At 38.0% G+C, this 12,963-nt stretch overlaps 2 protein-coding genes across 4 annotated transcripts in view; both read left to right on the top strand.

Annotated features, from left to right (window-relative positions):
* The first annotated feature begins 1 nt into the window (after position 1).
* On the top strand, positions 2–7,335 carry klhl30 (kelch-like family member 30). Of its 2 annotated transcripts, none has more exons than XM_079882845.1 (8): positions 2–215; positions 941–1,779; positions 1,866–2,052; positions 4,910–4,996; positions 5,617–5,772; positions 5,886–6,074; positions 6,301–6,446; positions 6,561–7,335. In XM_079882845.1, exons 2-8 carry the CDS (start codon positions 1,006–1,008, stop codon positions 6,804–6,806), a joined length of 1,785 nt encoding a protein of 594 aa, XP_079738971.1. In that variant the 5' UTR covers positions 2–215; positions 941–1,005; the 3' UTR covers positions 6,807–7,335. The 2 variants fall into 2 exon arrangements, with proteins under 2 accessions (XP_079738971.1, XP_079738972.1); XM_079882846.1 differs by having other exon boundaries at positions 98–211.
* Positions 7,336–7,465: 130 nt separating this feature from the next.
* The window catches only part of crocc2 (ciliary rootlet coiled-coil, rootletin family member 2), a 48,157-nt gene continuing 42,659 nt past the window's right edge, over positions 7,466–12,963 (top strand). Inside the window, exons 1-4 of one of the 2 annotated variants that reach the window (XM_079882842.1) lie at positions 7,466–8,037; positions 8,447–8,594; positions 8,707–8,813; positions 11,325–11,444. In XM_079882842.1, coding sequence (XP_079738968.1) covers positions 7,996–8,037; positions 8,447–8,594; positions 8,707–8,813; positions 11,325–11,444 — 417 coding nt within the window. In that variant the 5' untranslated portion in view covers positions 7,466–7,995. The remainder of the gene's footprint in view (positions 8,038–8,446; positions 8,595–8,706; positions 8,814–11,324; positions 11,445–12,963) is intronic. The other variant, XM_079882843.1, reaches the window with a different exon arrangement.

Genomic DNA, 12,963 nt, shown 5'->3' with positions numbered 1-12,963 from the left:
TACAGAGTGTTGTGTGTATCTCTTTAAGAGCAGCTGGGAACTTAACTCTACTATTTTGACTGGCCTAAAAATAGCAATGTGAAAGACAAGCATGCTCTCCCAGTGACTGCAGAAGACAACGTGTCCCCCATTTCAGACAGCAGCAACAAAATAGATTGCCTTTTTAAAAAAAGTACTGTGAATAATGAATGGTTTCTGCTTTCATTCGCAGGCAGGTAAGTTTAATTTAGAGTATTTTTTGTCTTAAAAAGAAGAAATTAAACTTTCCAAATGTTATAAGTACTGTCAGTTGCTCCTTGGACAACAAACTTTGTATTTTAAGTAAATGGACCTAAACATTATTTGAAGTGTCTGTTATTTGAGAAAATGTTAACAGATATATTTGTGTTGCACATTATAGAAAACAAGTAAAGAAAATTATTTTGAATATTAAGGGGAAAGTGTATACTTTTCAATTTACTTTGAGTCATTTTGTTGTTCCGATTAAATCAACGTCATAGACGGTTCAGAAACAACAATCATATCGGAAATTCACAAGAATGGCTATTTTTTTCTTGTTTGACATCTTCTTTTGATTCGCCAGTGATATATATTTTTTAGTGTGTTATGTGTGCAAACTCTCTTACAGGCAACAAAAATCATCTTGAATGTTAGTAAGTTTAATTCTCAGAATTATACTCTCCCAGTGTGCCTTTCAGATATATTGTCTTTGGCAAGAACCTGTTTTTAACTTTGGTGAAAATCATCTGATAATTTGACTTATATTGATGTTCTATCATGACTTCATTCTCTACCAATTTGTTTCTGAAATGTTCTGTTACCAAGCAGAAAGACTGAACATTTGTCCTCAGGTCACTGGAGGCTCCACACTGCTCTGATCATGAATGTCGCAATCAGATTTCATGTGACTGATTATACCCATTTGTCTTGTCCGATGTAGGTAAACACTGAAAACATCTGTTGGTTGGCCCTGAATGCATTAAGGCCACAGGTCAGAGTGTCGTCATGGTGCGTAATGTAGACGACCTAGACTTCTGCCTCTCTTCCCACCCGCAGAGCATCTTAGAGGGCCTGCGCTCCCTCTGTTCTCAACCCAAACTTGTGGATGTCACCCTGAGCGCTGGTGGACGGGATTTCCCCTGTCACCGTGGAATCCTTGCACTCTGCAGCCATTATTTCCATTCCATGTTCTCAGGTGATTTCGTGGAGAGCATTGCTGCTCGTGTCGAGCTTCATGATGTAGATCCGAATGTATTGTCAACACTGTTGGACTTTGCTTATACAGGGAAACTCACCATCAACAAAAACAATGTGGAGGGACTCATGTGCACGTCCAGCCAGCTCCAGTTCCACACTGTCCGTACTGTATGCAGCCGATATTTGCAGCACCAGATAGATGCCACAAACTGCTTGGGAATCCTTGAGTTTGGAGAGATCCATGGATGCCCTGAAGTGGTTGCTAAAGCATGGGGCTTCCTCCTTGAGAACTTTGAGGCAGTGCAACAACATGAGGAGATTTTGCTGTTGGAGAAAGACAGGCTGGTGGCCTGCCTGAAGGATGAGGATCTGCATATAAGAGATGACTGGTCCTGTACCGAAGCAGTTTTGGCCTGGGTCAGGCATTGTAGTGAAAATCGGATCTGCCACTTGCGAGAATTGTTGAGCTTGGCTAAGCTTTCCCTCCTCCCAGAATCCTACCTCACTGAGAACTTGCTCAAAGAGCCATTGGTGCAGAACTCGCTTGAATCCAAAGAGTTGGTGGAGGGAATATGTAGAGAGGTCAGACAAATCTATTTTATTCAGGTTTCTTAAACCTAATGTTCCATTCTACAAAATACATTTTGTGTTGTTGTTTTATTCTTCAGAAACGAGAAATGACTGGAGGTATGTCAGAGCAAAGAGTCACTCAGAATGCCCTCAACCTGCAGGAGGTTTTATTTGTGATGGGTGGTCCCTCGCTGGATGACTCGGACGATGAAGACGAGGATGAAGATGAAGACACAGATAGAAGGTTGCACCCCAGAAATTGTTGTTTCTACAACCCAAAGCTTGGTAAGGACAACTTCAGCTGGCACAGCAACTCCACTAGGGAGAATTACCATAATGTGGAACACTTAAGATCTGTTCTGCATACTACCAGTCAAATCTGAATACACTTCAAGGGGTAATTCACTGCTAACAAGATGCTCTTTTAATAAACTTTGGCTGTATGCAAGGGGGTAATCTTTCAGCCGAAACTGAAGCTTCCCCGGGGGCCGCCATTGATTAGCAGACCATCACCTACTGTTAGCATTCTATTGACTCCCATTCATTTGGAATGGGCACTTTGACAGCGAATAACTTTACATCTGAGGCGTTTAAAGACTCCATTAGTCCATTATTTATTTCTAAAGAAACACGAAAATGTATAAAAGGCTCAACTTGTATCTTACGTTATGGCCCTGTAGAAGCAGTTTTTGTAAAAATAGGCTAACGATTGCGTCATAACCACGCGACTCTCTGTCGCACAGTAGAGAGATTACCGTATGGACAGGAGGAGAAGCTCGCGGGCAATCGGGGGGACGTGGAGGCAAAATGACAAAATAATTAATCAGAATACTTAGCAAAAGTTGCTCCTGCTCTTAGTTCATGGACACCTCCTACTCACACTCTCCGTCTCTGCAAGTTTCGGAAGGGAATGATTCAGATTTCTCTTGGCACTGCTACTAGAAGACAGACAGGTTTCTCACGTCACATCTACGTCGTCAAGCTCAGTTTGAGTCTGCGCAGTACGCTCGGCCATCAGGAAGTGAGTGCTTCTAATTGACTTCACTTTTCTCTGTTGAATCCAATGGGGTCGCTGTGTCCATTTCTTTTACTGTCTATGCCTGTATGCAGTAGAAAAAAAAAGAAAATGGCTGTGGTGTTCCCTTTTGCCAAAAATATAGGAAACCTACACAACACCCATAATGTGAGCAGGATTTGAATATATACAGTGTATATATATATGCAAATTGATATTCTTATTTATCTTATTTATATTTTTTTCCAAGCACATTTGACCAATTCCAAACTACATCAATCTTTATAACTGCTATTAATTTTGTAATTAAATCATTTTTAAGTGATATTTAATTGTTAAGGAAGGCTGGAAGTGAAAATGCCTTATATATATTATTAAGCAGGTTTTCTTTTACAGTTAAAACGGGCCAAAAAAGAGATTTAACTTATAAAACTGCACTAAAAATTAAGGTGTGACAAATGGACAGCAAAACGTTCATAAGCTCAGCAGTGTCATAGAAAAACAGTCAAGAAGAAAAGATACATGTTAACTGCAAAGAAAATTAAGAATTAAAGTCAAGAATTAGATTTGAATCTATCAGGAACCCTTTAGTCTCCAGTGTCACCATTTCCCAGAATGGCAGGTGTCAGGATCTCAGAGACTTTGCTACAGTAAAGAATCCTAAAATATGACCCACACTTAATAAGAATCACAAGCTGAAATACGTAAGACTGTTTATAGACAACCTATCTGTCTGAAGGCTTTATAGACAGATAGGTTGAGAGTGACTCTTGAGGGACCAGCACCAGTTCAAGCCAGACAATGACCAAGTTGGACCTTTCAGGGTAGGAGATGGACTTAAAATCAACTCCCAAAACTTACTGCCAGATTCTGGAAGATTAATTCTTCAAACAGTGGTACGACAGGATGTGGTGCTGGTCCTTCAAGAGTCACTCCCAACCTATCTGTCTATAAAAAACAAGTCTTCATGTATTTCACAACACTTCAGCTTGTGATTCTTATTACATGTGGGTCATATTTCAGGATTCTTTACCATAGCAAAGTCTCTGAGATCCTGACACCTTGTACTTCTGGAGACTCCAGGATAGGTTGCAGCTCTGGGAAATGGTGGCACTGGAGACTAAAGGGTTCCTGATGGTTTCACACCTAATTCTTCACCTTAGTTCCTTTTTTTTTGGCAGTTAACATGTCTTTTCTTCTTGGCCGGTTTTTGTATGACTCTGCTGAACCAATGAGTGTTTTGCTGTTCATTGGTCAAGCCTTAATTTAGCAGTTTCTAGTATTGCATTAGTATTTCATTCTTTTCATGAGCATTTAATATAATTTTTGACCTTTCAGTGCGAGTTAAATCTCTTTTTTGGCCCATTTTACCTGTAAAAGAAAACCTGCTTAATAATTTTGCACACCCGAATATAAGGCTTCCACTTCCACTCCCAGCCTTCCTTAACAATTATATATCACTTATAAATGATCAAATACAAAATTAATAGTAGTCATTAAGATTGATGTGGTTTGAAATTGGTAAAATTTGCTGTGGGAAAAAATATGATAATAATTATGCACGCTCTCTCTCTCTCTCTCTCTCTCTCTCTCTCTCTCTCTCTCTCTCTCTCTCTCTCTCTCTCTCTCTCTCTCTCTCTCTCTCTGTTTTCACAAAAGCCCTAGTGCTGACAAATAAACAAGTAACATGGAGAAAGAGTACACATTGTTCATTTATGTACTGTATGCTTTTTCGTGTTCCTAGAAGATTTTTTTCGTGTTCATCTAGAAGCTTATGATTAAATGCTTGAAATTAGTTTTGGACAGAAATTTGCTCATGTATGAATTTCTTTACTATACTAAAATTTTTATTTTTAAAAGGGTAAGTACGATGCTTCATCTCTTGTTGCTGGTTAAAAAAAAAATGTATTATTCAATATCCTTTGATGACCTTTACTTTACTTATTCTAAAATGTTAAAAACAGTAATAATAAAAAATTAGCATGTATATCCAAACTTTTAATTGGTAGTTAACAACCATGTTCTAGCTGGTTCTTATGTGATGAGATCTCATTTACCCTACTTCACGCTATATACTGTATACATGTGCATTTTTAAGAAGAAAATTTCTTTTTTTTTTTCCCATAGGGCAGTGGTTTCAGTTACCTGATTTTCCCAACTACAATAAATGGGGTTATTCTGTTGTCTCATTAAACAGCAATGTGTATGTCACAGGTGAGCTGAACTCTTTTCATAAGATATGTAACCATTACCTTAGGGCTGTACCACCCATATCAACTTAGACAAAAATGTTTTCTTCACAATATTTATAGTAGTATTGATAATTAGCTGATTGGTTGGTTTGGTCTGCATGCCTCAAATCATAATGACAAAGAAAACAGAATGAAATGATACAAATAAAAAAGTCTCTCTGTTTTTACCAAGAGAAAACAATCCAAAGATTTTCATGGTATTTATAGAGCCTGTGCCCTTTGGGAAAGGATCAGTAAGATTTATAGTTATTACACACATGAATGGAACGTCATCTCCAATGAGGATTTGGAGATGCTGAGATAAAACAGTCCCATGTCTTATAGACAATCCTGCTAAGACTCACATAAGACATGAAATCACTTTAGAAATGTGGGGACTAGAACGCAAAGAAGCAGAACATTAACTTTGGGATGACCTGGGATACTTGGGGCATTATTGCCTAATGTTGTCTGGTCACCAATGGGGACAGTTGAACCTTCCTGTTGAGCTGAGGATTTATTCAAATAAATCAGCTAAGCCTTCATCTGAATTTACATGGAATGGAAAAAATACCCATTTACAAGATTTTTTATAACTCTCAGGAGGATCAAGAGGGTCTCAGTCCAACACGTGGTCCACCACAGAGACCTGGAAGTTCATCACTCGTGAGGGGAAGTGGGTCACAGTCGCCCCAATGTTGCGGCCCAGGACTAACCACTCTTCTGCAACTCTCAATGGAGAGATTTATGTAATTGGTGGTAAGAAAACAAATCAGGTTCCAACTGCATGCTTCAGACAAAGACATTTGTGTAGATTTCCCTGCAGAACTGGACATTTTTATGTATTTTTCTTTTTTCTTTTTCATTGACAGGAACTACAATGGATTTTGTCGAAGTTGAACATTATGACCCATTCAGTAATTGCTGGACTCCCACGGGCCCAGCACTGAAGTATGTGACTAACTTTACAGCCACATCGTGTGAAGGAAAGCTGTACCTCATTGGTTCTTGTGCTGTTAAATATAATGCCCTGACTATGCAGTGCTACAACCCTGTCATAGGTAAGAAACAACACATGTCAACGTGTATTACATCACAAGTATCATTAAAAACAAACCACATCTGTCATATTAGAGCCTCTAGTAGTTTGGAACTAGTAATTCAGAACAATTTTATGAGACACTTTACAAGAGTGTTCACTCATGGAGCCCTGCCAACATTGAAGCACAGTTCAATACTATGTAGTCAGAGTATACTTTTGTAAATGAGGGTTCTCTTCTTCAACAGATAGCTGGTGTATCATCTGCTCTCCTTTTATTCCTAAATATCTCTCTTCTCCCCGCTCTGTCTCTATGGATGGAGTCATTTACCTCGTAGCAGATAACACCAAAAAGGTTTATTTGTATGACCCAGAGGGTAATATGTGGGAAAAAGTGAGTTTTATGTGATTTTTTTTTCTTTTTTCTTTTTTACACAGAAAATCAAGCACATATAAAATTAGCCGCACCCTCATGTACTGTTTTTATGTTTGGCATTTTTCTTCCCAGATTCAGTATCTGCACACTCTTCATGAGAATGGGGATTTAGTGGTTCTAGGCAGGCAATTGTATGTGACTGGAGGGCACTGGAAGGGAATGGAGGGGGATTACGGTGTGGAAGTGGAAGTATACAACCGTGCCTCCAACACTTGGAAGGTGGACTGCTTTCTTCCCAGACTCTGGTCCTACAGTGGCTGCTGTTCCATCTTCCTGGACACTTCACAGTGGACTGAATTCTTCCCTGAGGAGACTTAATATCTGTCCTGTCCCCTAAATCCTGACTTAAGCTTTGGTGCAAAATGTCCACTTTTCTCAGTGTACACTGGCGAAAAAGGAATTACAATATCAGTTTATAACAATCATAACCCAGAGAGCACACATACTTCTCCAAGATGTGTTAAAGAGCAGTTCATCTGGAAAGCATCTGCTGTGTACAAACATCTGATAAACATCTTTAAAAAGTCAGTTTACATTCATTCTAAATCATACATCTTAAAGACGTTTTCTGAATGTCTATTTAACATATGATAGGAAATGTCTTAGAGATGTATTGCAAACACTCAAAAAAAAAAAAAAAAAAAAAAAACGTGTGCTATTAGGGAATGTGAGGTCACTAATTTGTTTTACTCTAAAGATAAAATCAATTATTTATTTTATTTGTGTAAAATTGTGTATATTGAGTTTTGTGTATTGTTAGGCTATAAGGGGTATGCTTTTTAGCCTTATATGTAGCAGCTAGTTGTTATTTGCCTTCATGTGGTCAATAAATGTTTATGTTTAAGCATTTTTGTTTTTGTATCACATGATTTTTCCTGTAAAATTCTAATTCAAGAATTCTTAATCTTATTATTTTTGATTTAATTTTTTTAGAAATGTGTTTTATTTTTAATCAGAAAAAATGTTTGATAATGTTTATTACAAAATTGTGCCGTTTAAAACACTTGTTAGTTATCATCAACATAATGAATTTTTAACAAAGTTGCAACAATGACTGGAATAACCAGTGTTGTATTTGTTCAGTCGTGACTTGCTGCGTTTGTAACTATGGAAGCCGAAAAGCTTGCGTTTTAATTCTCATGACAACACGCGAGAGCGTCCGGTTTCCCTGGCAACCATAGGCACCCACCTCAAGCTTGCGCTGTGATTGCAACTTTTACACTTGTGGCTTCATACCAACACTAACGTTAAATAGTTTGCGTTTAATATGCTTGTGCGCGTTATTAAAGCTTTGACATTGAAGTGCAAATCACTCTGCAACATTGTTTTTCCTATAACGTTAGAGCAAATCTTTTAATGCATGTAAAACTTTATTAGCTTACATAGCAACTTGCTAAACCCAGTTTAAGCGTTTAAAAGCACTTGAAGTATCAGCAAGAATTGAGGACAATTGGAAAAACGTGGCTGTTCGGTTATTAAAGTGCATTGGATCACTACCAGTTTCCAGATGAGTTGTGAAGGGGATCAAGGACTGGAAGCCGTGATTCAGGTAACGTTAACGTTACGTGTTTTCCAGCAGGAAAGCTGATCTTCACCAGCTGTAACTTAAATAGGTTATTGCACCTATTCAAAACAGCATGTGTGAATGAAAGAGGAGAGAGCTTGATTTAATATTAACGAGCCTTGCAATGTTTCAACAAATTAAGGTAGATCAGTGGGTCAGTTTCAGGTTCTTCTGTGAAACTTGAAGACAGGTGACTCATTTCCTTGTGCTGTTGTGATAACAGATTGAAACATATACAGATACCACAAACTAGTTGCATTGATAATAAACAATTATTATAAATCAAATACATAGTTTTATTAACAAACATCAAAGCTGTTTAGATCTGCAGTGAGACTAGGTCACCTGATTGTATGTGTGAGCCTCTCTCCGTGCACCAATATTGATAATGCAGAAGCTGGAGGAGTCACTGCTTAACCCAGATAGCAGTGCTGAGGAAAAGACTTACACTGTGCGTGGGGATGAGGAGGAGTCCAGCACCACGCCAGTTCCTGCCCGCATCCGTGAGATCATCACCAGAAACCTGGCTGATACGCCCACAGGTATACTCTACTACACTCTGAATGAGCTCATTGGTGACGGGTCTGCTGGTATAATTAGAACACATGTTCATCCTATCATTTCCTGCCATGTTTTCCTCTGGTGATGTATCAGGCGAGAGCAGCGAGCTGGAGGAGAACCGGCTGCCGAAGGATCTGCCTTCTCAGATGTGCACAGACAGAGACCAGCTGCTCAGCAAGCAGGCTGCTCTCACTAGCCGGGTAGGAGCACATGCACAAACCTCACACGTTATTTCCTTGGGTCTCTGGACTTCCAGTTCCTCTGGAAATCTGACTGATACAGTAAACCATTAATGCATAGATAAGCACACTTCACCACCTGATGGTGTGTCACTGTGTATAATGGACTGCATAAGGCATATTTGGTATGGTCATCTCAGATAACCTAATAAGCGAATTATTGCCCTAATGAAATGTCACAAGTATCTACCACATTTTTTTTTTTAATCGTAAGAGCCATTTTAACTTCTGGTGTCAGGCCGCTTCCAGTTTTTTTTAGCTGTACAAAAATATGCTACTTCATATTGCAGACTTGTGTTTTTTTATCATATATGTTAATTTATTGTTGGAATCATTAACACACTGGTTTGTAGTGAAAGTTTTACCATTTACTGCACTTTATTCTAGTTTTACTTTATTCTATTCTAGTGTACTAGTGCAAAAAATGCCCGTGCAAAATCAGTTTTTGTGTGTGTTTTTAGTAATTGTTGGTTTGGTGTGTTTGAGTGCACATTGTTACAATTACACAGCAAAAGTTCAGTGACATTTTTATTTGTGCATGGTAGAAAGCACACAGTGAACTCTGAGAAAAGCTATGCTTGAGCAAACAGTTTGTGAATAGGCAACTACAAATGATGCCCGTGAAAGAGACTGTGAACGCATTGAATAGGATATGTTTAGCTGGTGAATAGCACAGGCTACTATTACACAGTAGCGATAGCGTTAAGCGCACCAGAATGAAATATAATATTCAGAAGTAAACAGCATAGCTGACTTACAGATTCAGTTTACATCCACAAATGAATAAGCGCCTCAATTCAGGGAGCAGTGCAAAGTGCCCGTGCAAAATCAGTTTTTGTGAGCTGATCGTCATCAAAAAAGTTCAGGAGATATTTCTTGCGATGGCAATATGATCAAAAATAACTTTATATTGATTCAATCTTTGAAAATCAAAATCTGGATTTGAATTTTTTATGTTATTATAACCTAAAGATGCTATGTGAAAGTTTGAAACAGAAAATAGTGGTTTTCACACATTTAGTGGTTATCTCACATTCGAGAGATATGCGAATAACACACAGACAGACAGACGGACATACAGACAGACAGACAGACGTTTCTGTAATTTATAGATAGATGGATTTATCACGTTCTGGAACCAAACTATAATATTCAGAAGTAAACAGTGTAGCTGACTGAGTGTTTATGTCAGAATGTTTATTTTTAAACCACAACCTTCTTGGGGCTTCTTTGACCGATACAACTCTCTAGTGTCAGAATGTTTATTTTTAAACCACAACCTTATAAAAATGATATATTTAACGATATCTTTTGCATTTCTCATCCAAACAACATCAAACTTGGCACTGCACTTACTCGTGCCCGTAGCGTGACACCTGTCAAGTTTGAAATCCATCGGACTAACGGTTCAAGAGATATGTGGTTAACAGACACACACACACACAGACAGACAGACAGACAGACAGACAGACAGACAGACACACACACACACACACAGACAGACGTTTCTGTAATTTATAGATAGATAGATTACTATTCTAGTGTATTATTTACCTATCCACCTTTTTCCAAATGAGCCTACTGCTTTTAATATTATGGTTGTCACTTCCGGTTTAAGGAACTTCCACTTAAAATAACTGAAACAAATAGTTTTAAATAATAAGGTTGCGCTACAAATAATGCTCAATTTTCATCAGTCAGGAAAATAATGTAGCTCTTGGTATTTTATTGTGACATTGGTATCACAAGAATATCTGTGCCAAAAGTTATTTTTAGTCCTTTAGCTGTGTTCTGTTCTTCCTTTCTTTTCTCTTTGTATTTCGTATTAAAATGTAATATATTTTCCGATTCCGAGAAAAAATCCATGCTCGCATATCTTTTCCTTTTTACACACGGCACTTAAAAATTTGGGTTTCTTCTCTTTTTCGACTTACAATCCCTATCAGCAGTGTTTACCGGTAAATACAACATTTATCTGTCAAAATGAGGAAAAGCACTTTGAAATATTCATCAATGTTCCAGTTAATGAAGGAACATTTTTGATTAACTCAACATAAACTTATGTTATATAATATAGACTTACATTTATTACTATACAGTAATATTGTTGCTAAAAGACTGCTGATAGTAATTTGTTAATACTTTTACACTTTTAAGTTTTCTTTTGATGTTCAATGGTTGAGGGGTGAATGCCACCTCCCAGTTTTTGCAAATTATTATTATTGCATTTTTTGAGCGAACCTTTAGACAAGTGTATTTGGAGTCACTGATTGTTTATTGATTAACGAAATTTACTCCCATGATTCACACAAAGCGTTATGGGGCGCAGGATAAAGGTTGGTGGCGTCTAATGAATCGGAAGTCTCCAAAATTCACAAGAAATAGCTTACTTCCACGTTGAAAAAAAAGATGGATAACACTGTTCTATGATCTCATAACTTGCATTATTCATGGTTTCTCTCCTTTTCCCAGTCCTCCCTTGTCTATCAATCTTGTCAACCCCGCCCAAGTGCATTCCCAGAGGTGCATCGGAAATCAAACCGAAAACAACCTGATATCGATGGGAATGTGATCTTGTCCTCTGGCAGTATGGTGAATATCTCTAACACACAGTGCCTAATAAAAAACATAAGCCTCCATCTGGTGTAAGCATGTGATTGATGCAAAGTTTCTGAGACCTGCATATTTGCCTCCTTGTGTGGAAGTCAAAACATGTCGGTATAGTGTAGATTATTGCCTTAAAACTCTCTCTAGGCTTTGCATAATGGACACTGAGGGATTGTCCATCAGTAACCTGGTGGCAGGGGTTTCATGCACTCTGAACTAATGCAGTCTTGGTCCCTGAAAAGATTTTAAGTGAGTGTTTCCCTCCGTCCAGCAGTTTTTAAGGGATTGAAAACAGAGGAGGGACCATCACTAATAACGTGAGAGGTTGATGGAGCACCTTTGGACCCTGTTCCTATTTTCCTTCATTTTTTTCTGCACATGTTGGTGGATAGACAGATGTGTGTGTAGGGAAGAGATCAAGAGAGGGAGTTACAGAGGCTCTTTGACAGAGAAAGAGGGAGCCACATGGCTTTGAAATGGAATATGTGCACAGCAAACATCAGAGCCGCAGTGCTCTTTCCGAGAGGGAAAACCCGTTTGGAGTTTTCGATAAACAAACGGTGGTAAAGGGCCATGTGAAAATCAACTGTGTCACATGGAACGAAATATATTTATTTCTGCTTGAAGCTGGACTTTGGCTCTGAAAAATGGAATGTGCACCCTAGCGTTTATGAAGGACTGATGTAAACTGAGCCATAGTTTATTCTGAATCTACATTTCATTACATGTGATCAAAGTGGCAGCTCTCTGACGTCAACATTTTAGAATCAGAAATGAACACATAATTACGTTTCACAGTGTTTTTTTTTATCTCAAGCTTTTTTATTGTAGAGATTTGGGTGCACCTCATGAAGTCCCTTCTGTATGGCAATCGAGATCTTCAAACCTAATTTCAGTACAGTTTAATTAATTGGCATGACTGTTTTTGTTTTGGCAAAGATTAAATGAAAGATGAAAATAAAAAAATTAATAACAATTTTGGAGAAAATAAATAAGTTTGTAGAAAAGTTCTCTTTCACTTTCTTAAGTTTACAGCATCACCTTGGCCACTGTCTTTCTCCCCCAACCTTGCTGTTTGGGGGAAAATAAAAAGGTCATTGGCCTTCTCTCATGGGACTGTGAAAGAAAAAGCTCATTTTTCATATACACAAAGCTGCCATTTGTGATAACAGTGCAGTCTTTTTGCTGGGGAAGTTTAATGAATGCCAACTGTGCACATTGCCAGTTGAGCCTATTTTAAGATATGAGCTATATATAAAACTTAATTAGTCTGGTTGGTATAAATAAGTCTTTTTTAATCCACATATTTATATTTTTGGAGAAGAAAGGCCTATGTCACATGAACTTTGAGAGAGTCTTCTCTCTCTCTCTCTCTGTCGCCAATTGAAAATGTTTTTTTTCCAGTGCAAATGTGCTGACATTGTGAAGTCAAATTACACCATTCATATGAATGTAAACTTTAAGATGTTATGGTAACATATCACAGTAACTATACGCTGGGTAT

This window comes from Squalius cephalus (genome assembly GCF_949319135.1).
Source record: "Squalius cephalus genome assembly, chromosome: 10".
Lineage (NCBI taxonomy): Eukaryota > Metazoa > Chordata > Actinopteri > Cypriniformes > Leuciscidae > Squalius > Squalius cephalus.
This window is presented reverse-complemented; position numbering and strand designations above follow the sequence as displayed.